This window comes from Cavia porcellus, unplaced genomic scaffold, assembly GCF_034190915.1.
Source record: "Cavia porcellus strain 051 isolate PalLab524CR breed Dunkin Hartley unplaced genomic scaffold, mCavPor4.1 scaffold_9, whole genome shotgun sequence".
Classification (NCBI taxonomy): domain Eukaryota; kingdom Metazoa; phylum Chordata; class Mammalia; order Rodentia; family Caviidae; genus Cavia; species Cavia porcellus.
Genome location: NW_026947492.1, coordinates 30,506,107 through 30,530,244, shown reverse-complemented (window position 1 = coordinate 30,530,244; position 24,138 = coordinate 30,506,107). Strand labels below are relative to the sequence as shown.

Genomic DNA, 24,138 nt, shown 5'->3' with positions numbered 1-24,138 from the left:
ACTTTTCAGTCTTTGTCCAAGGGAAATTTTTATGACATGCGGCAACTCTTGTCAGTTTGAAGTTATCTCCTCCCTGGCGTAAGTTTCTGGTGATTCTATCCCTTCTGGTCTATGTACAGACAGTTGAATTAAATAAATCTTGCAGAAAAAGAATATCAAATAAATAAACCCAGCTTGTGTGGATAGCAGCAGCATCTCTGATGTGTTCATCAATTGAAATAGGTGGATGATATTAGAAACGCGGATGTGTAAAGATGCAGTGGTGTTGGACTGCTTACCTTACTATGGTTCTATTTAACAGAATTTCAGTATCATTGTATAGTATAATAACATTTTTAAAATATGTGTACATGATAGTATCCTCTGATAAATGCAGAAAAGACTTTGGTTACTTATTTTAATCCAAAAACCTGATCATGTTCATGGTATGCTTTCCCTATTATGCTGAAATATATTTTTATCCCTTTAAAATTGTTTATGGAGTACTGTATGTTTTGCACAATAATCCAGGCAGTTTTATCATACATTAGTTTCCATGTAATGACAAGAATTATACCTTTATTTTAATATATCTTATAGTCTTGCTTTTTCAGTGAATTATATTGAATTAAAATGTTAGATGTCCATGTAGAGTCAAGGTTTAAAATATTCTTTACAGTAGTAAATTCTTGCTAGCCAAGTGATGGCCACCTAAAACTGCAGCATTTATTTTTGATTAGAAACATTAAGCTACAGATTTTTAATAATTAGCAAGATATAAAAGATGTAGAAATAATGACCTGAATTGTGGTTTTCTAGTTTATATAACAACTAAGTTTTATAATCATGCATCCAACAGCAGAATTTTCTCCCGGTTATTATATAGTCAGAGTTACCTTGGCAAACAAGACAGACATAAACATCTGAGCAGCAATGAATAATAAGAAAGCATATTAAATCAAACACGGCTTGCAAAAGAATATAAGCTTCAACAAGGCTCTGAAACTGTAACTGTATGTCAGTTGTCCTGCACTAAAAAGATGTCATTTATTTCTGACTGTGATTAATGTGGATTTTTAGGTAGTCAAACTTCTTTGACACTGAACAAAGACTGTGTTATAGTTGTGTCTTTTCAGTTTTAGCTTCATGTGTAAATCTGAACAATTAGCTAATGAAATGCTGCAATTGAATTACGATTTTATTTTATTAGTATAAACCTCTCAATATTGTTATATGAGTGGAAGCATACATTTATTTCATCAGAAGGTATATATATCTAAATCCTGTAAACATCATGTCAGCAGGAGAATAACAACACGGATGCCTGGCACTGATGTGAGGTCTAACAACCACATAGTACCAAAAGATCTGAATTTCTAGAGATCAGCGCCTAGCTATGAATGAATCCCAGACAGCAGAAAAACATGTCAATGTGTGTGGTCCATAATTTGTCATTTTGAAAACAGTCAAGCAAACTAATGTCTTAGAATTACTTTGCTATGTTAGTAAATAAAAGAATAAAAGGGAAAAGTAAGATACCAACTAGCATTTTCGTGTTCTTTTCAAGTCAAATAACACACTTATGAGTGTCAAAAACTAAATAAAGGGAACATAGCCTCAGTTACCATAACTATGCAAATCCTAAGAGCAGAAAAAATGAGGTATGAAGACACATATATATTATAAAAGGTTTCATGCCATCATTTTACATACGACCTGAATAGGAAACAGAGAAGAGAGTCTTGATTTCCAAGCAGATAAGGGGATGAGGATTTTGGATTGGTAAGATTTAAAAAGATAATTGCTTGCATGCATTACATAAGAAAAGACTAAATGGAGCAACAGATATACCAGAATAATTGTGTAGTAATTAACATGCCCTCTCAGTCTTTAGGGATTTTTTTTTTTTTTTATTTCAATGGAAATGAATCCTGGCTTCCACAGTATTTCAATTGGCAGAATACCAAGTAATTTATATTTCAAATATGATCTCATCATCAGTTCCATCTGTTGATATTACCTGAGCATCATAATGTTTGAAACTGACAGTAAAAAAATACCTCAAAATCGAAGTCTGTTGAATCGAAGAAGTCCACATACTAATCAGAAGTCGAAACAAATATGTGCTTATCCTGTAAGTGCTGTGTATTTATTTTAAACCTTCACTTGCACCCAGATCTCTATCCCAATTCCAGAACTCAGGGAGAAAGGAAATACAGGCAGTTACTATAGAATTAGCACAAATAAGCATTAGACTTCCTTAACTATAACTAGAATATTTTGTATATGCCAGTATGCTGTAAAACTGAAAACTACTGACTTGCAAGCTTTAATCCTAACCAACCCTTATTTAAAGGCTATTTATAAAGTCAAAGGGTCTTTTTCCTTTCTTCTCTCACATTACAATTCAAACCTCAAAGCAGCAAATAGCAGGATAGTATGTGAAGAATGTTGGCATGAAGACACATTCTTAGTTCTGGGATGAGCTAAGAATTTTACAGATTCCTTCCTTAACCTCAGGGCTTATACCAGGTAACATCTCTTCCACATGCAGAGGAATCTGGAGGAGGAGTCTATCTCTTCCTCTCCAGAAAGCTCCCTTCACCTACTGACCATTCCCACTTCTGGCAAGCTTCCATGCTCTTTTTCAGCTTTCAAAACCCAAATTTGAGTTATTTTTCATTTGTGCTATTTTTTTCTCCCACTCAGATTTACCTAATCCTTTCCTTGGGCCAACACTTTACCTTAAATAATGGTCATTACACTTTTTAAAACTAAATTGCATTTGTTTATTTGAATGTCTGTCTCCTCTAGCTAATTTTGAGTTCTCAGTGTCTCACCAAGCTGTTATTTTACTCACCCCAGGCCACACCATTCTCCTGCAAAGAGAGAAGGTGTTTATTAAATAAAGTCTTTCTAGCATAGATCTGTCCTCACCACCAATGTGGTTCTGTCAGTAATGGGTCCTCAATCAGTATCATTGTACTGTTTCTCCTCTTTCATAATAGAATTGAAAATGTTACTACCTTACTCAAGGGGAAATCAAAAATTGTTGTTTAAAATGAATTCTGTCCAGGGAGTAAAATAGCAAAAAGGCTTAGGAACTGTTATTTACTACAGGTGGTGGTAGAGTTCGTTTGTTTGTGGTCTATCTCATGGACAGTGCATCTAGAACAATGGGATTTTCTCCAGTAGAGAGATTGTGAGAGCTTACATAAATTATCGTCTGCTACTTCATTTAATGGCTTAAGAGATTTTTGTTACCCTGAGTAAAGAAAGAAAGAATAAATGACTCTGAAATAATCGCTCAGGCTTCTCAGTTTCAGAGCAATTGTTATATATTTTGGAACATAAAAATATTGATGTAGGCAAAAGAATAAAGGGGAATAAAAGCATCTTTTTGCTAACTGTTGGTTTTTTCCCCATAATAGGCTACTCAATACTTCAAGCTATTATGGAAAAAGCAGGACAAAATGGTTGGCACGTCAGTGCTATATGTGTGGAAAATTTTAATGATGTCAGCTACAGACAACTTTTAGAAGAACTTGACAGACGACAAGAAAAGAAATTTGTAATAGATTGTGAGATAGAGAGGCTTCAAAACATTTTAGAACAGGTAAGTCCTATATTTTATCTCATTATTGATCTATTGTTCATATAAAAAATGCTGACCTTTGCCTGCTGTGTCTCCATTAATATCTTCTCTCAATCTTTTAGTTTTGAGTGTGATGTTTGGGTGTTCGATCTGATTTATCTCCAGGACTAAATCAAAATATTTTGTCATCAGAAGACACTTTGAATCTTGAGTCTCAGTAAATTTAGGAGCATCATTTCTCAGACAGCTGTAAGCTATAAACAAACAAAAGACCCTTGGTGAATCATCAAGAGCTCGTGGATCTCTATTTTCAGAAATATTAATTTTGAAGTGTAGAATATTTTCTGAAAGCTAAGAAAATTTTCAGATATGTGCCTTTTAGAAATTAGATGGATGAGAAATAGAAATAAAAATTTCCAAAACAATGAAATAAAAGAAAATTAAGTAGAATTTCATGAACAGTACATTTCTCTGCTAGACATTTTAAATATGTTAGCCACCATGATAAAGCTGATTTTCAACTGTCTTTGTAAAGGAAGACAAATATACCTTTATAAAGGAAGATAAATATACCTTGATTTGATTGAAGTAGGCAGGAAAAATTAAAACTCAGCTTTGTCGTTGCATTAAATGACAGGAAAATGTCATCCAGCGATGGCTAACTTCCACCTCCTGGCTGAGCCTGCATCTCAGAACAAATGCTTAAACTGTCTTCAGCCAAGAGCGCAGTGAGCGTGTGCCATCTAGTGGTTTCACAAACACTTGCTCGTACTCATCTACGAATGTGACAACACAGTTCGTCTAACGTTAATTTGTTACATATAGCTTTATTTGTCACATATAGATTTGCTTATTTGTGGTGATAAACTTGTCAAGTTTGATACTGACATCAGAATCACATCAGTGCTCAGTGATAAAAATCAAATCCAAAATATGTCTCAGAAATTCTACCTAGTATCTAAAGGCAGCAAACTGGATATCTAACTACATGTTGCATTTGTGCAATAGTTGCAAAATGTGCTGCATCTATAAGGTGTGAAGTCACACTGCACTACAAAAGGAACTGGCAAAGCTTTCACTGCCTGTCATTCTTTTATAGAAGAAAAAAATATCTACGACACTTATTATTTTTGCCAATATTAGTTATAAGCCTATGTAGTTCTGAGAGAGTCCAAACAAAATATGCAAGTTGTAACTTTGCTGGATATATAAACATTTGTAATGGATATTTATGGAATTAAAAAAAAAGAGAAAACGTTGTTCTCTTTCTTAAGCAATGCAGTCACTTGATTGTTGACTCCCATTTTCTCCCTCCCACGTCCACCCTCACTGAGAGTTTGAGTTGTTTGACCTTAACAACTGAAGCTTTGTAAATAACTCATGATGAATCCCACAGCGAGGCCAATTCCAAGTCCTGCCAGGCTTGCCAAATTCCTGTCAGAGGTTGAGTAAGGCTCGGAAAGACCCTCCACTCAGCACCTGTGCTTCAAAGACAGTGTCTGGAGGAAGCCATTGAGTACCCAAAGCACAGTGACCATTTCAGTGGCTTAACTGATTTCTAAGAAGAAAATCGGCATACTCAGGAGCTCAGAAAAAACTCTGAACAAGCGGTAAATGAGCTCCTGCTAAGGGCACTAGACATCTTATTTTGAGGGTCATTTCAAAGAAAACATACAACTTCGGAGTCTACCTTCCCCATTCATTTTGCTGAATTGTAAAAAGTCTCTTCTATCATGGCTTAACAGGGATAGTAAGAATAATAATAGACTTTCGTCCCTGGGACTCCTCTCAGGCAGACATCGCTTATATTATAATAGCCTGCTCTATTGTGAGAAAATAACGTACTTTCAATATCCTATAAAGTTTCCATCCTCCTCAAGAAAAGCTTTTTTGGATTCTGAACATGACTTTTTGTTACCTGTATTTTAATTCTTCATAGTTCTAAACAAAATCTCTTTTAATACTTCTTTTCAAATTTTTTTGTTCTATGAAAAAATATCATAGCAACATTATGACAGAATCACAATGGTTGAGACCTTGTATGCCATTGTCTTCAAAGTAGTTACTCAGTGGATAAAACATGGACCAAAAAGATTCTTACAGAGAAAAAAATAAACACATAGCAACAAAACTTCCTTTTTGAGTGAACTAAATTTATTAATTCAACTCTTGATTCATCCACGCAAAAAAGTTAATCCAAACTCTGTGAAGATTTTGTGTATACTTGGTTTTCAACAATGCCCATGTGTTTCAAAAATCCTTCTTCATAAATTAACAATGGAAAGCAATTTCAGCAAATCAACCGAAATGTCTTTCGAGAACTGTTTATTAGGGGCTGGGAAGGGAAGGAGACAAAGTCAAAGTCTCAGCCATGGAAGAGTAACAGCTCTGATGTTTCTACACAGAGGTTGAATCTAGTTAACAATATTATATCACATAATTCAAAACAGATAGAAGAGGACTCTGAATGCCCTCATCACAAGGAAATAATAAATATTTGACATAAGATATTACTTAAATATCCTGAGTTGTTCAAGACACGATGGAAACATCACACTTTACCCTGTAAAGATGTCTAATTCTATCAATTAAAATTATTTGAACACATTGAAAAATTAAAAAGTTAAATGCTAAATAATCCTCATCAGAGAAAATGCCTTGGAAAAAGTATCCCTTTCTCAGAAGATGGTGAACTTAATACAATGAAGAGAAGAGAATGCATTGTTACATTTCTAGAAGGGCAAGCACTCTTTGCATTATGGTGGCATGCTGTCAATAATTACTCCCTTGACATTTCAATTTGTATCCGTTTGGAAAAACATAATAGATAGAATTTACGCAGTATTCTTTGAGCATAATGGACAGCTATTGTTAGAGAAGCATTTCATCTTCTGTATGTGTTTCCCAAATTCTTTTATGTCATAAACTAATTAATTCTTATCAGTGTGCTGCTATTTTAGAAAGCAGTTATCCTTGTACTCATTTCAATGTTTCAAAACATGAACATCAGAATGGTAAATTAAATGTCTGGCCTGAGGACGCTCTGTGGCTGAACACCAGGATGATCAGGCTGCAACCTGAGTACAAATAGCTGAGTGTCATCCAGTGGCAGCAGCTGAGCCTCAGTCAGTCGCAGGCAGTCAGCTCTTTCAAATAAGGCAAACAGCAAGCTGTAGGCAATTAAACCAGCCCTCTGCCATTGCTGTTTTCTGTACACAAATGCTGCCTGACCAACTCGCAGGCCCAGAGATCTTTGAGCCTGTTCTGATTCCGATGGGTTTGAGGGGTCCAATTAGAATGTTAAAGCAAACTCAGATCTTTAATTTGTTGTCATTTTGTCCTTTGAACAAGTATATAAAAATAAACTTTAAGGCATTTTGATTCAACCTAAATAGCAAGATAAGGAAAAAAAAAAAAAAAACCAGTAATACCCACTGCACCTGCAATAGAAACATATAAACTCCATTCCAGATTGTATTGCTGACTTTCTAAATTTAATGGACAATGTAATCCATTCATCTGTAGAAAAGAACTTAAAAATTAAAAATATTGGTTAAAATTTGTTGATTTGTGATTATCGGTAAAGTCTATAGTTTTACTTAAATTAATATTTTGAGAAGTAATGCAAATTCTGTTTTGGATACAAACCTATCTCACATAATTTTATTCCTCTAAAAATGTGTAAGTTATTTTGTAGCATAGTTCAATATAGCTAGAATCTAAAGAACTATTTTCATATCACAATAAATGATTTCTAGTAGAAGATTTTTGTATATTATTTTACTTTTAGACATATCTTTTATGTTTAATTGCAAACTGGGTACTTGCAGAGTCTCTGGGATTCTAACACCTTATAAATTGAACAGGGATATTTTGCACTTTGATGCACATGTTTAACCAATAGCAAAGAAGAAAAAACTCGACCTTAATTATCTTCTTGGCATTTAAACTTATTTGAGCTTGGCCTGGTGGTGTAATCCTTGCACTCTGAGAAGTTGAGACTGGAGAATCACAAATTTGAGCCCAGCTTGGGCAACTTAGTAATTTAGAGATACTTGTTTCAAAATTTTAAAAAGAGCTCAGGGTGAAGGCCTGGGTTCAAGCTCCAATGCCACACACACACACCACCAGCAAATTATCTGACAAATAGCACTTAAGGCAAGTGGTTGCTCATACATTTCACTCAACTGTGAAATGGCATATATTAGGGTCCTATGTTAGATTTTTGCCTAGTATCAGTGAAATCTCTTCTCAGAGACCCCCAACTCCACTTCTGAGGAACAATTAAAGCAAATTATGAGTGTTTCAAAAAGAAGAAAAGGAGGAGAAATATTTTCACTCCTGGGGATGGATAAGAAATTTTCAATTGTTCATTGAAAAAAATAGATGAAGTCACCTAAAACCTATTATTCTCTTAATTTTAAATAAGAAAATTGAGCTGAGACGATATTGGAAAACCTTACTTGCTCTAAAACTCAATAATGCTATTTCCACCAAAATTTTTCTGGTGTTGTGTTTGATTGTGATGCAACATATTATTTTATCAAGGGGATAAGTCTTCAAAAAGAGACATGAGATAAAACTTAACTCAGATGACTCTTCTAGCTATTCTTTATCCATCAATATTTGTTGCATACCCCCTATACACATATATGCACACATACATCGTTATGGTTTGTGTCTAGATGTCCTCTCAAAGCCTAAGTACTCTTAGTTGGGATTTTTTTTGAAAATACCTGAATCTATAGTTTGTGATTGATTCATGGTTCAGTACTGGTATTCAGGGTGCTGGATTCAGTGTAGGTGGTTGCTGCATCAGTTCACTGATTGGATTGGCACCGCCCTAGTCCCAGCAGTCTGGATAACACAAAAGAGGCAGAAAGAGTCTTGCTGCCCACCTGTTTTGTTCCCTTAGCTGTCTTCCATAACCAGGAACTGTTGCCCTTTGCTATGTGCCACTCTGCCTTGGAGCCAGCCAATTATGGACTGCAATCTCCACAAACTGTGAGCTAAATAAACCTTTCCTCCCTTAACTTTGGGCATCAGGTGTTTTGTCTCAACAATGAGATAAATGTAATTAAGACACATGCACACATGCACTCATGCACGCTCATGTGCTAAGCAAAACAGATACATTTTCTATTTTGACTAGTAAGTCTTAATTAGTTAAGATTTAAGCCAAAACTGCTTGCTAAAAAATATGCTCTTTCTTTTAGAAATATAGTGCATAGAAAGTGAGTAAGGTTTTCACTGCCTCAGGGATTTTGCTACGAATGCCAGTTATTATGAATATTTGATGATAGAAAATTGGCACTGTATTGACCCCAAGACACAGTGGATATATTTAAGTTTCCTAACTATCAGGATAATATGATAAAGATTGACCTTATAATACAAAATAGACATTTAACAAAAGGATGGAGAAAATGGCTCTGCAATTGGCTGACAGGTATCTCAATAGTTGTCTATCACATATCTCAGATGTAATTGGCACCCCTTTCAGTAATATTGCTACTTTCACGATGTGAAAAGAAATGTCACTGTCTCACTAGACACACTGTGAATCTCAGATAATTGACTACACTAGTGACCTTCCTATACTGTTTAAAAATTGATAACAAGCATAAAAGCCATAACTGACCTCTCTGACTTCATTGAATCACCAAAGGAAACCAATAACATCAGGCCTAGATCAATTAGAAACAGAAGAACATTCCTCTCAAACATAAGTGTGACCGTTTGCACATGAGAAGTGATTTGTGAACTTGATTGCAATTAACTTACTCTAAACCCACAACTGTCTTACAATGTCTAGCACTAGCTTATATGATATCTCAGGTCTCGGGCAGAATCTCTCAAAAACTGTCAAATGCATAACAGCACTGACAAGATATTGCATAACCAGAGTCTGAATTTTAAAATTTTTGTAATTCTCAAACACTAGGAATTGTACCAAATCAAACTAAAATTCAACTGGTTCCACTTTCATTCCTCAGAATGACATTAAATACAGGAATTTTAAAAGTCACCATTTTAAAAGATCTGCCTCTCTACCCCATAACTGGTTGAATCATTCATCATTACTGGCTAATGTCTATCTGATCAGTTTTTTCACATCAAAGCCAGAAAAAGAAATCTCAAGTGCAAAAAATACAAAATTGTAAGAGGCAGAAGAGATGAAAAGAAACACAAACAGAAAGGAACTGTAGCAACAGATTGGAGGAAGAGTCACTCCATGAGATGTTTGACGATTGGGGTACGGGTTTTGATTAGTGGAGTCATCTGTGGGAGGGTTAAGTGGCTCACGTTCTGACAGTGGAAATAACCAACAATGATAGGCAATACAGTCTGCATTCAACATCACAGACATTCATTCAGCAATTATGTTCCAGGAACTCAGGACCATACATAGAAGAATAAAACATCATTCCTACAAGAAATGCTTATGCTCAAGCGAAGACCACCAAAGTTTGCCTAAACAATTATAGAACAATATGATGACTTCAGAAACAGACATATTACAAAACACATCAATAGCCCAAAGATTGAATGGCTAAGTCTAGTCAAAGAAGTCTAGAGTGTTTTACAGAAAAAAATTTAATTAAATATACATTGGATTTACCTAGCTACAGAAAAAAGGTAAGGGTAGTCATGAATAGGAAAAAAAAAAAAAAAACTGCAAAGGAAAAATCTAAAAACATGTAGAGAGTTACTTTGTATGATAAAAGCTGGGTAATGGGCAAAAATGGAAATTGGAATAGACATTAATCAAGGGTGAAGCTATAAAGGTTAAAGGGAACAAAAATGTATAAGCCTTAAATTGAGTGAATTTAGTTAGTTTTTCCTAGTGCTATAATATCTCCATCATGGCAGAATCTATCACTTTGCCTCTATTTTCCCCAGTGACCCAATAGTGGCTCAAGTCATGATTGTTAAATAAATGAAAATGTGGCTGTGCCTCTCTTGAAGACATGAGCACATCTTGTGGTTAAGGCAAGACCCAGTAGTAATATTTGAGTTTCTGAAGCACTCAGTTACCTGGGGAGCATTCTTTTCTAGAGTCCTCTAAAATTATGGGACTCCTATATTTTGTTGAGTATGTTGAATATGCTGAAAAAAAACAAACGAGTTTCATTTCCATATATTACATGTTGAGTGAGATGCAAGGGAAACAAATCACACACCTGGAGAAATTATTATAGCACAGAAATCGTATCTGCGACTTCCCACACTGCAGTATTGGCAGAGTGTGCAACTTGTGCTTCATTATAAAGCTCCTTTGCTTATCAAGCTTTGCTCAGTCAGGACTGCAGCAAAATAAGAAACAATCTGAGAAAGATATTAAGTTATACTAGGAAGGTGAATTTTCTTCTTTTATCTTACTTTTTGACTGCATTTATTTAAATCTGGGATCCCATTATAATGCACTAGGTTTGTTGTTTTCCTAGACAACAGAAACATTCATTTTATGATCTCAATTAGACTAGTGTGAATAGAGTCGGCAGGGTTACATAGAGGTGTGTAATTGTCTCCTAGAAACTGTTATGGTTATGGTAATACAGCATTTTCTTATAAGGTTTTCTTAAATATAATGTGGAAAAGTAAAGAAAACAAGGCATATGTTTTCTCAAGGAAGGAAAAAAATATGATTGTTAGAATGCAAGTACTTTTGTGTTAGAAGCACTGTGATTTTAGGATTAAGTCAACTAAATTTGTGTTAGCAACTATTAAAATAATTTTCATTATTGTTTTTGACACAAAAATCCAAAGGTCCAGTTGTTTGGTCCATGCGAGCACATTTTTCTGAGTCTTGTAAACATCATATGTATAACTATACTTTTACAAATTATAGAGAATTATACTACACAGTTCTGTAATAAAGCATTCTATTTACCAGTAAATGAAGTGATGCATCATTTTAATCACTTCAATTTAGTCAGGCAATGATGCAAAGTCATTCTTAATCCACCCCTTAAGATCAAATACTTAATTGAATATTGCTTCTCTATAAACTGAGTTTGTGCCAAATTTAAGATTAGATTATGTAAAGAAATCCAACTAGTATTGTTTCTAGCCAAAAGCAAGCAAGCAAGAAACGAAAAAGAGAGAAACAAAAGGAAAAAGTAAGGTTCTCAAAATCGTGGACAAATGCAAAAAGAAAGAATAGTGAAGACTGGGTATGAGATATTTATCTATTTTTTAATATTTCTTTCTGTAGAGCCCCATATACCAAATGATTGCAATATTTTAAAGCTTAACTCACATCTATAGCTGCCCTATGGCCTTCCCTTCAACAACACAGATCCCACAATGGGGAGAGGGAGGTATATATATATATAAGTTGATGTATATAATATAATACAATGATTTAGTAAAAGGAATAAACTGCAGGCATCACAAGATAAATACATAGTTTTGTCACTGCCCACACCACCCTATTTTTCTATCATCTACATGTATATAGCACATATCTATTTGATCCTTTATCTGACACATATTTATCCAACACCTAACAATTTCCTAATCTTCTATATAAGATTGATAAATTTTAAACTATCCAGTGAAGGATCTGCAAATATAAAGGGAAACAACAGCACAAATAAATCAAGAAATATGACAATGTTTGTAAAAAATGAGATAAAACTGCTACATGATGAGGTAAAATTCCCCAGAAAAATGAGTCTTTAGTTTGACATTTCAACAAGCAAAAAGGAAAAAATATAATGTGACACAGTTATTGCAAATTTATTTATTTAATTATGACTAAGCATCTGTTTTTTTCAAGCACTATATGGACTTAGTTTAGCAATTGTAGTGCTAATTATTTTTTGTTAAGCTTTTAAGTAATATAGCTGATATGAGTAGGTTATTTTTTTTAATTTGACAATTTTTAAATTTTGGTCCTTATACAACAAAAGCAAAATACTTGTCACTGATAGTGCTGTGCAAATATACCTTCACTATATAGATCAATTTAATTTATTAAGTAGAAACTTTCGCCTTGACTTTTCTCTATTTACTTAGAATTTTGTTTGCTTTCTAAAATAATATTAGAGTTCAGCATTTGGATAAATGTAAAGCATTTACTTTAAAATTTATGCTTATTTATTAAAATAGTATATTGTTTACATTTGTTTTCTTTGATTATCTATTACCTGTTTGAAGTAGCACATTTAAAAACCTCAAATAAGCGCAGGTATTTCACTTTCAAATACTCCATAACTGTCCAAAGTAGCTGTCATCTCTCTTTTCCCTTTTTACCTATCTTCAAATAAGTCATCTTCTTTCATTTAAAAAAAAAATCTCAAATTGTCTCAAGTGCAAATTGGAATAAAAGAAAGTGAGCAACTCCGGGGTCATATGTTTTACATATTTAATTCGTCAAGTTCATCTCTCAAAAATACTTACACACAGTAATACAAAATTTAAAACCCATTATTAGCTGAAAGTGATGAAGTTAATACCTCCAAAATTATGGACAGAAATTATTTTAAATATGCCACAAGTGAATTATTATTGTGCCTTATCATAATCCACACTGAAGGGAAATAAGAAAATGCTGCTTTGGCACCATTTATGTGAAATCTAAAGCAACATAAGATCTGAAATGTAGGTAAAAGTTAAAGAGGATACGTGAAGAGCGATGCAAAAAGGAGAAAGTCTTTAATCTTTGAAAACTGTTCAGCAAAACTGCATACCTTTATCTGGATGCTGCAATTTCAGCGTACATTAGCATATTCAAATCTATAAATATCCTACAGCAAATAATTCTCCTAAATTTTATTTAACATAGTTCTCCAAGCAAAAACGGTCATGCAATGCTTTTTTCCTGCACTCATCTCCTCATATTTCACTTCACCAGTATTCATTCAAAAATAAGGCAATAGTTCAGAGGGTAATAACTCAAATACGATTTAAGAAAAACTAATCTCAAAGCAAGAATGTATGGTAAGAAGCTAAGAAATTAACAGGAGACTTCCATAACCAATGGCTCACACATTCCTCTACACCACTTACAGAGTCAGAGACTTCCAGAGAGCTGGGGCCTTGGATGCTGTCCATCCTGTGAAAATTCCACGGGCATACAGAGACAATGCATCTCTTTTTTAAACAATAGGATTTCTTCTTGTGCATATGTAATGTTAAAGCTCATCACATATTCCCTCATTATTACATAAAAATATATGTGACAGCATATGAATTTAAAAATAACTTGTATTCTCATTACTACCAGTCCTTTTTAGTTGTCTTTATAACTCAAAAATAGATATTTCCTCATTGATGATATGTTTACTGATCATTTCAAGACATGAGATAGTCTGATTATTGTCTGGTTAAAGAAAGCTAATTTATAGATTTATAGTTTTGAAATTGCCATTTTTCAAAAAATTAGGCCATAAAATACATTTACTTTACCCTCTCAATGATTATTTTGAACTTGTAGCAAATCAATAGCATGACCTATCAGACTGATTTCAGCATGCACAAATTTAAAATGCAACTTGAACCTTTGTTTTAAATATACTTAGGAAAGTATGAATTATGCAAAACTAAATACAAATTTTCTGCTAATTAGTTGTATTATAGATATATCCTAAAATTTCACATGAAGACTTAGATGCATTAAAGCTTACCTAATATTTTTCCATCTGTGAGGGCCAATTTCAGTTTTACACAAAATAGAATTAGGAACACTATGCATATATACTGCTATTTAAATAAGCAATATGTTCAGACATTTGCAGTGAACCAGAATTATGTTTCTGTTTCATTATGAGAAACTTAGATTTTCTTCATAAATGAGTTAAACATTCATCAAACATTTAATGTGAAAAGAATGTCATTCTCACAAGTATCAGTTTTATTAATTTTCCTTTTATGAAGGATATCTTAATATTGGCCAAGTATCAGTCATTTTGCTCAATGGGTGTGGTCTAAAGAAAGCAAAAAGAGGAGTGGGAAAAACACAGACGTTGTCATCAAACACTTTTGCTGAAGTCTCAGCTTCATCATTTAATGACTTTTTTAATATGTTTGTTTATGAAAGCAAGGGACTATCCCTCTCCAGTTCATCTGTTCATATTGATTCTCATAAATATCTCTTTAATTTAAAAAGAGCATGATTATAAACAATTAAGCTACTATATGTACTTCCAATCCATAATTACAAATGTCATGCAGTCTTTTATGCCTCTTTGCAAACATTTTAAATGATAAAATTAAAATGCTATTAAATCAAATGAAGCTCTACTAAGAAATACTTATAGTTAATATCTTGAGAATTACATAATTTAAGCTTTGTTAATGTAGAATTTTATATCACCATTAAAGGCAGAGAGGAGGATATACTCTGCCTAGGAGACGCTCTTCTATGGACATTGGCAGTTTGAGCGACTGTCACAGAAAAGAAAAATTAAATGCCAACACTTGAGTTGTTACTTTCCTCAGGACCCTATTCAAAATATATTTATTATAGAACCCACAGTTTGCTAATCAATAAAACGGGGGGAGAGATTACATCCCCGAGGGCAGGTCAGCTAGAGGGCAATGAGTCTACACTCTGTACACATCCATTACATCCCAGAAGGCAAACCAGCTGAAGGAGAGTGAGGCCATGCTCTGCATCCCTCTGTTACATCCCAGAGGGTGAACTGGCTGGAGGAGAGTAAGTTCATGCTCTGTGCCTCTCCATTACATCCTGCAGGGCAGGCCAGCTGGCAAACAGTGATGCTGTTTTCCAGGTCTCATCCACTGAATCCTGGAGGCCAGGCCTACTAGAATAGTGTAAGACTAACAGGAACCCCAATACCCAGAACAACAGCCCACTGCACAGATGCACATACACATGTGGAGGGTGAAGTAATCAGTGAGGCTGGTAACATGGAAATATCAGAAGCAGCAGGGGAGAGACAGAAGTTGAACACTGAACAACTCCACTGACAGAAGACCAGTCTCAACCCCCACATAGAGAGGCCAACATTAGGTCTATATCCCTCACATCCCTGGGATGCAACAGGGACATTATCACAGGACTGTAAACACCAGAAGAAACCGAACATAGATGCCCCCATGAGCCTGCCAGCCACCATCAGGGACCTGTAACCAGTGCTGGTAGGGAGAACCAGCCAGCCAAGCTCCCACATAACTGCCATCATTTAGGGAGCCTCAATGTAACTGCACATGTCTGGAGAAGTCATCCCAGCACCCCAACTCCTCTCTGGGAACCTAGGGTAGAAGAAACCCAGGTGCCTGACCCATTCTCCTATACTACAGACAGGTAGCCAACACGAGAAGCACTTGAGACCCCACAATTGGTTCATCCAAAGGAACCCAGGGAAATGTCAAAACAAAGGGCAAAAGGCAATCTCAGTCCTCCAGCCTACACCAAAAAAGTCTAGGAGACATAGAAACAGAAGACATTAGAAGTCACATACCTGAAATTTCTGAAAGGATAGCAATCAGAGTAAAGAAACAACATCATGAGGCTGTAAAAGTAATCAGATCAGAAATAATGTCTCAAGTAAAAGAAGAAATGACAAACATAATGAAAGAAATGCTAAGCATATCTAAAGAAAACATAGATAAAAGAAGAGTAGCATTAGAAAATGATGGAAACTTTGAATGAGCAATACAAGAAAGAAAAACAATGCATGAAACAGATATCCAGGAAATTAAAAACTCCTTTGAAAGCTGGCAAAACTGCTTGAAAGAAACTGAAAAATAGACCTTTGAACCTTGGAGACAGGATTGCAGCTAGCAATCACAAAAGGAAGGATCTCTTAAAAATAACAAAGAACCAGGAAAAAGCAATTCAATGACTGTAAAACAACCCAAAGACAAATAATTTAAGACTTGACAGGTGTCAGCAAAGAAGCAGAGGTCAACCCAAATGGCATAAAAAGACTATTTACAGAAATAATAGCGGAAAACTTCCCAAACATGGAAAAATACCTGACATACAGATCAGTGAGGCATATAGAACTGCAACTAGCCATAACCAAAATAAATCTAAGCCCAGACGTTTAATAATCAAGATCCCAGAAATTCAGCACAAGAATAGACTATTAAAGGCTATTAGAGAAAAGAAATAGATCACTTATAAAGTAAAACCAATTAGAATCACAGCAGACTTGTCAACACAACCCATCAAGTCAAGGAGATCATGAGGGAAATATTTCAAGTTCTGAAAGATAACAACTTCCAACCCAGATTGATGTACCCTGAAAAACTATCTTTCAAAATTAAAGGAGAAATAAGATAATTCCATGAGGGGTCTGGGATTTAGCTCAGTGGCATAAGCACCTGTAAAAAAAAGTGTCCATGAGATATTTCAGATAGTATGAAAAGGAAAATCTTGTTTTAAGGTATAAAGAATTAATTAATGACATTAAACTATTACCACTTACCCATGGAAGACAGCAAATTTTTTCTTCGATTATAGATACCCAAATAAAAGTTGGGCATAATACGTAACTTGAGTTCTTCTTTATATATGGTGATTGAGATATACAATGTGTGTTTAAATTAAAATAAAATGTTGTTATAAAAGTCATATTGCCATTCATCCCCCTCAAAATGCTACTCTTTACTTCAGATGCACTTATACCATTGTTCCTGTCTCTTTCTGAAACAGTATTGTTGGAAGTCTTTCTTCTTGAGAGTCCAGTTGTGCAATCCCAACTGTCTCAGTGTCATGGAGCAATGCAAAATGTTTACTTCTCATTGTTAATTAGACTCTAGGCAGTAGCCAGAATTCAATCACACGGTGGCTTATCTGGTGAATAGGTGGATGCAGATATACTGGAATGTTTCTAAGAGCCTGCCTTTTTCTTCAGTGGCATGCAATAGTAGCATTCAATGAAACTTTTGACCACACCATTTTAAAGACATTCATGAAAGAGAATTTCCAAAACTGCTCACAAAGAGTGACAGAATGAGGGGATGAAGGAGTGTTTAGAAGTGAGTAGTTTGATTGGAATTGATAGCAATGTGTTCTTTCCTATAACAAGTTTTTAAATTTAAACACTCACTGGAGTTTTCTCAAGTCCTTAAACACAGAGATTAGAGACTCAGATGTAACACAGATGTGTAACACTACAGAGATAAAAAAAACTTAGGACCATTAACTAACAAATGTTAGTAAATGTTTTTTCCACTTCAGTGAGTTTTTTTTTTTTACTTTATTTTCCCCAGAAGTGTATCTTAAGACAAGGATTTGAAAGCAAACTGTTTGGAAAGTAAAGACCAGACCAAAAGGAAGAGTTCTCTGGAGAAACATAGCGGGTAAAAGGTGCATTTGTCAAGTAAATGAGTATTGGGTGATAGGCTGTGAGCTCATTTGAGAAGAGTGTAAGCTAATTACTAGAAAGAGCAAGTACAGAATGTTCCGTGAAATCATCTTACTTGTGGGGCAAGAGAGTGGCAGTATTTACCCTCAACTCCTGCCTGTCATGGGATGAAGACTGCCGTGGGGTGAGGAAGCTAGTGGTCCTGCAGCTCTGACCACTGCCCACTCCAAAGCCAAGGATGTGGAGACAGAGAAAATCCTGAGGCAAGGAAATTCAAGTGCTGTTCTTGGCAAGTGAGCACATCTGCATTGAAATGAAAAAGTGATACATCACTGAGTCTTACACAAGACATAACAACTTCCTGTCTGTATAAGACTCCATATTGAAGAAGAATGTATCCCAATGTATCTTTACTAAAAGTTAGTCAGGCTTGTTATGAATGTCTTATGAGAGAAATGTCATTACTTTAACATGGAATCGTCCTTTTATACACAGTTCTCTTCCCTTTTAATCCCCTGAAGAGATTTACTTCCAACCAAAACTTATATAATAGCTAACAATGCAACGATACAAAATATTAAAATCCGTACACATACTACGTAGCCATATGCACACCCACATAATTCTAAGTATCTCATAAGAGCACAGATTTCTGTTCTCTTCCTAAAGCTCTTCTCATACCTTATTCAAGATCTGAGATGTTTTATTTTTTCTACCTTTCCCTACATCTTACCACTAAAACTAACATCGGACTATTGTCTTAGTTTACAACTACAGCTTGAGTGCAAAAACCCCATTCCCTTATACATTTTTTGATGGCACTAACAAGAAATTAATTTTTCCTGAGGTAAAATATTTTGAAGCCTATAGAAATCAATATTCAGGAGATATTTTAACAAGTATAATTCCTATTTTTAAAAAAGATAAGTGAGAATGGCTGCTGTCATGGCAGTTCCTATCACTGATCAGCAGTATGCATTATATTCTTTTCTCTACGAAACTGAATTCTCCGGAACATAATAATATCCAAGAAAAAAATTCCTAGCTGACTTATAAAATCATATCAAAAGAGAAACAAAATCATTCATGCCCATGTGTCACTCTGTAATTTTAGCTAAAAGATATTTTTTGATGCCCCAAACACAGCTTCATCATAATAGTTTCTGAAAACACGAAGCACTCCTTATACAAAGATTCCTGAGTAAACCATAAAGGATACATATAGAATCTCACTGTGAGTTGAAGGTCAGATCCATTCATTTACAAGTCTCAAGTTGACTTTACATACTAATATTTGTGATGTTTGTATCCTGCTCTGCATTTTAGTCATTCATCTAGTCAATCGTTAGTGTTCATTCATTTAAAATCTACCTGCTCTCCCCAGCAATTGGTATCTTTCTCCTTGAAACCTGTAACACTCCTGCTGTTCTGCTTTGCATTTTCAGTTGTTTCTATTTCACTCTTATCCCCTTATGAGATAATAAGCACTGTAGAAACAGCAGCACTGAATTACTTATCTTTATAATCCTCCATTCTCCTATCCCGAAACTCACACGTGGGAGGCAGTTTGTTCCCTTTTGTTGAACTGAACTGAATGGAAAGTCAAGGACAAGATGAAAACCAAGATTGAAGGTGAGGCTGTGGATTCATCACCAGCTTTAATTAATGAAAAAACTTTAGAGGTTACATTTACAAATATTGATTTTGTCAAAATATGCTAATAAAAACAGCCCCAATGTTTATGCCTGGTATTTACCTTATTAAAACATGTATACATAACCCTGATTTTACAGCTAAATTATTTGACCAGCATCATAGATATTTCTAAACAGTTGTCTATTTCCTACAAACTAGAGAAAAATAGTTACTTCTCTTAAGTGTTTTATTCTTGTAAAGATTGACTCAAAGTGGTGACAATATAACTTCCACATCCTTTCTATACTCTCCTTCAGAATAATTCCTTGTCTAGTTGTATCCTTTGTTTCTAGTAAATGAGGCAGCTTCTTTATCCATGCAACTTTTTATCTTAATGAAAATTTACAATTATTTTTACAATGAAGTAATTGACCTAGACATCACTATTCCAAGCAACTTATCCATCCACACTAGTATGAAGGCAGTACCACTTCATCCTTATATGTTTCACCTCAAATTATTTCTTTTTTCTACAGTACTTACAAAGAAAGAATAATATCAAGTGTATAGAAGCACAAGGTCTTTTCTGCCCCCAAATTCAAGTTACTCAGATTAACTTCGCATAAAAAATACTTCACTTTGAAAGGGATGATAAAAACATTGACGTCAGATTTACACATCACTTTAAAAAAAAAACTTGGCACTCTTTATAAAACACTATTTCATAGAATATAAACTGGATTTTTTCACAAAGAATCTTTCATCTAGGAGTGAATACTTAGCAGAAGAACCAAGATCAGCTTTAAACCATAACCACCCCAGATATTGGTGATAGAGAATTCCCTATTGTTCAAAGACAGTGAGTCTTCTAACAGGTTGAGTGATGTGTTCGTTTTCTCCCAGCAAGGATCTGGTCAGCAAAGATAAACATGGTACCAGCATCTCCAGGCAGTGAGGAATCTTCAGATCCTTGGTGCCTCAGCCCTCATACCCTGAATACCAATGAAAACAAACCCTGCAAGACGTTTGCTGCACAGACTTTTGTCCCTCTCAGTTCCTTTGTTTTTATGAGTCTTCATCCTTTAAATTGTATTGCAAAGTTCTAACTGATGACAGTTCCCTTCTGTCCTGATGCAAGTCTAAATAATAGAACCAACAGCGATTTCCTTGTGGAGACACCCACTACCAAATTCCCACAGGTCCTTGTGTTTTACAACAGTTACAAGTGTTTCTGCCTTAAAATGAATATTTGATAAATCTGACACGGGATTTTGACTACAATCACACAGAAGTCACAAACTCGGAGTGTTAAGAAAAAAGTAACAGGGTGGGAATGAGACAGAAAGAAAGTAAAAAAAGATTTAAATAACAACACCGAATAAAGTTAGGAACAATGAAACAGGAAAAGAATAAACAATGGATTGCTGGATGACATCAAGCCCCACTGATGTCAAATACCAAGAATCTAATAGCAAACTCGTTACTAGAATATGTGGTCCCAAATGAATACCAATTATCAAATATTTGTGATCATTGTCCTTTGCACAAACTATAACTGGGATTTCCAGTGAAGAAATGACTCCAGCCTGAACAACTTAAAAGAAATCACTCAGCTTTATATTACCCAGTATGACTCCTTACACTACTTCGCCAAATGTTATAACCCTGTGTATTTATTGCTTGTCCTCACTTCGTGGTAATATTCTCTTGGGGAGTTTTGTAAGTGAAATTGAAGATTAGACACATCTAGCAACAAAAATGATTTAGAAATGCTTTGTAAATATTTTAGAAATGGATAGGTGAACTTTCAAGTAAACAGAGAAAATCTTAAATGGATAAGATTGAAATCCATCTGTAAAGAAGGAAGTTGTTGCATAGGGTAACCTGATTGGGCATTTAATGCTCACCCAATAACAAGTTCTTCGGACTCAGTCAAGGCCACAAATCAGATCATAGGCCCTTTTTAAAGCTCAGCCATTCAAAGGCCAAAAACCAGTAAAAAGCTACAGGAAAAAATTTGTGCCATATGTACAGGGAGTCAGTTAAGTTTTCTCAACTGTAGCCAGAACTTAGTGTGCTCAGTGATCTGCACTTAGAATGGTAACAGACTTCTTCTTTCAATGGATTCTATTTTGAATTTACACTGCATACTATGACCCGAGAATTTAGAATTTGAGAAATTATCATAAAAGCAGTGACAGGCAGTGTCTGTTACAAGCAAACACAAACATCTTTGGGGGAAACATTTTAATTGATACTGACTTAGAATTTTCCAGAGTTGAAGAGAAATCCTCATAGTAGGGTAATACAAACTTTGGGCAATATAAACATATATTGGAATGTAAACATTCAATCCAATTGGATAACTCAAGCTGTAGGACCTTAAAGTTAAAAAGAACATTACGTATACTCAAGAGGAGAAAGATGGAATGAGCAGAAATTACACACCAACAAAGCCGTGTAAAGAAAATTGTTCCTAGCACAATTAACTCACCATCTTGTTTTGACTGATTTTACTCTATTCTGTTTTGCTTGATAGTACCAAGTTTGAGTCTATAGGCAACAACTGTGAAGACAATAAGATTCACTATGATGCCTATTCTGATTTGACTATTATCTTCTTTTGAAGTCCTGTAACGTCCCCAATGTTTTGGTTTTATTGGTTTTGTTCTTTACTGTTTTGTTCAATTTTATTATAACTGATGATATAGGCAATTCTTTTTAAGATAGCAAGAGGCATTATGGTAACCATTGTTGATTACCTTGTATTCTGTCTTTACATTATGTATCGTGTCCATCTTTTTGATTTGACTGACTCTGTTTTGTTATGTCACATTTGGTTTTATTCTCTTCAAAAAAAAAAAAGTATTAAGAACTGTGGGAGTAATAAAACCCAAAATGTGTAACTGTCATTGTAAAAAAAAGAGGAAAAGAAAATGCTCTAAAGGATATAACTGCATGTATATGTAAGCGTATAAGATAGATAACCATATTACTGAGTTTTTGTTGGATCATTGAACAGAACTGTTTGCAGTCTCACTATTTGAATGTCCACTTTATATGCTTTAATTTTGTAACTTGAACAACTGTTTCTAAGATGACAATATGTAATCTATTAACTAGTGATTTCCTACTGTTTTTTTTTTAATTTTGTATAACTTGTACCCTTTTTCTGTTTTTTTTTTCCTTTTTCTCTTTAAATTTTTTTTTAAAAAACCTATAAAAAATTGACATGTTTTGGTTTTTAAAAAGTTATCTTCTACTTTGAACAAATACCTCAAACAAATGAACTATCTTTAGAGGATCCTAAAAAGCTAAAAACAAATAGGATTTTTACTTTAATAATAGAAATGTATTAAAAGCTTGATTTGTGGTCACCAGTGAGGCTACAAAACTGCTCAGTAGTAACTGCAATTAGATTTTTGTCTCTTATCAAAGAAATTCTCAGTCTTATAGAAGACAAGAATTTTAATTGCTAATGGAGGAATAAAATTGTTCATAAATTTTTTTTATTTCCTTATAATTTCTGAGTTTATAATTTTCTAAGTATTCCTAAAATAATTCTTGGAAAAAAATTAATCTAGTAGAAACAGGAAAGACTTTTGATGTCATTTTGTCCTAATTATTATTTTAAGAATTACTCATATGCAGATGAGAATGAACTGCACATTTGCTGTTATCAGAGATGTTTAAAAACAGATTGTGCATTTAACATGTATTGCTTCTTGTTCAAGACAACAGTCCAGTCTCCTCATATACAATCTTTCTTAACTACTGAAGAAAACTACATGGTTCTCCATTTCTGTAAATTATCAATAAATTAAACATATTTAAGTTCTCTGCAACAAAATTAAGATTAGATAGAATCTAATAGAAAATATTTTCTTAAGAAAGATATTTAAATTATTGGTTGGTTCAGAGTGTTGTCATTCTTTTTAAAGGAAATCCTTACATACTAGGTTTCTTAACAAAGTATAGTAAAATAATTGGTCATTTATAAAGTGTGATGGATAGAAATGATATTTTTTAAACTTAATAACTCACTTTTAGTGTAGCACATCAAATTCTTCTCATTAGAACATATCACTTTCTTAAGAAAAACTATGTGATTTTCCTATCACAGTTCCACATGAAATCATGGTAGAAGGGTAACTTTTTAAAAATAATCTCTTAACAAAGTTAAACTTATTTTCTCTTATTTATTTTTATCTCCGCAGATTGTCAGTGTTGGAAAACACGTTAAAGGCTACCATTATATCATTGCCAACTTGGTAAGGACTGTTTATTTTCTGCTTTTTTGTGAGAATTACTGAAATACTTAAAATGATTTTAGTTGTACCTTAAAATAATGTCCTAATGAATGGTTAGGCCACATACTTTCATAACTCAAAGGGTTTTTTTTTTACAATGATTATCATGTTTCTAGTATAAAATCAATGCATTTTTACGCTGATCAGCTTGATACCTGTCAAAGAGATTTTTAAAAATTAATTATATTGAATTTGCCATTAATTATAGTGTTAATGTTTTGTCAAATTAAATGCTAGCTTTTTGTCTAAGTGATAAAGACTACTCTGTAGATGAGGATTGCCAATATATGACTTACATAAAACATCTAAACTTATGGTCTATGTTCTTCAG

At 34.1% G+C, this 24,138-nt stretch overlaps 1 protein-coding gene across 8 annotated transcripts in view; it reads left to right on the top strand.

Annotated features, from left to right (window-relative positions):
- The window catches only part of Gria4 (glutamate ionotropic receptor AMPA type subunit 4), a 334,303-nt gene that overhangs the window by 224,130 nt on the left and 86,035 nt on the right, over nucleotides 1-24,138 (top strand). For all 8 annotated transcript variants that reach the window (XR_010049759.1, XM_063256141.1, XM_063256144.1 and 5 more), the window contains 2 exons: nucleotides 3,411-3,595; nucleotides 23,715-23,768. Coding sequence is in view for 7 of the 8 variants with exons in the window: in XM_063256141.1 (XP_063112211.1) it covers nucleotides 3,411-3,595; nucleotides 23,715-23,768 (239 nt within the window). In the remaining variant the exon portion in view is untranslated. The remainder of the gene's footprint in view (nucleotides 1-3,410; nucleotides 3,596-23,714; nucleotides 23,769-24,138) is intronic.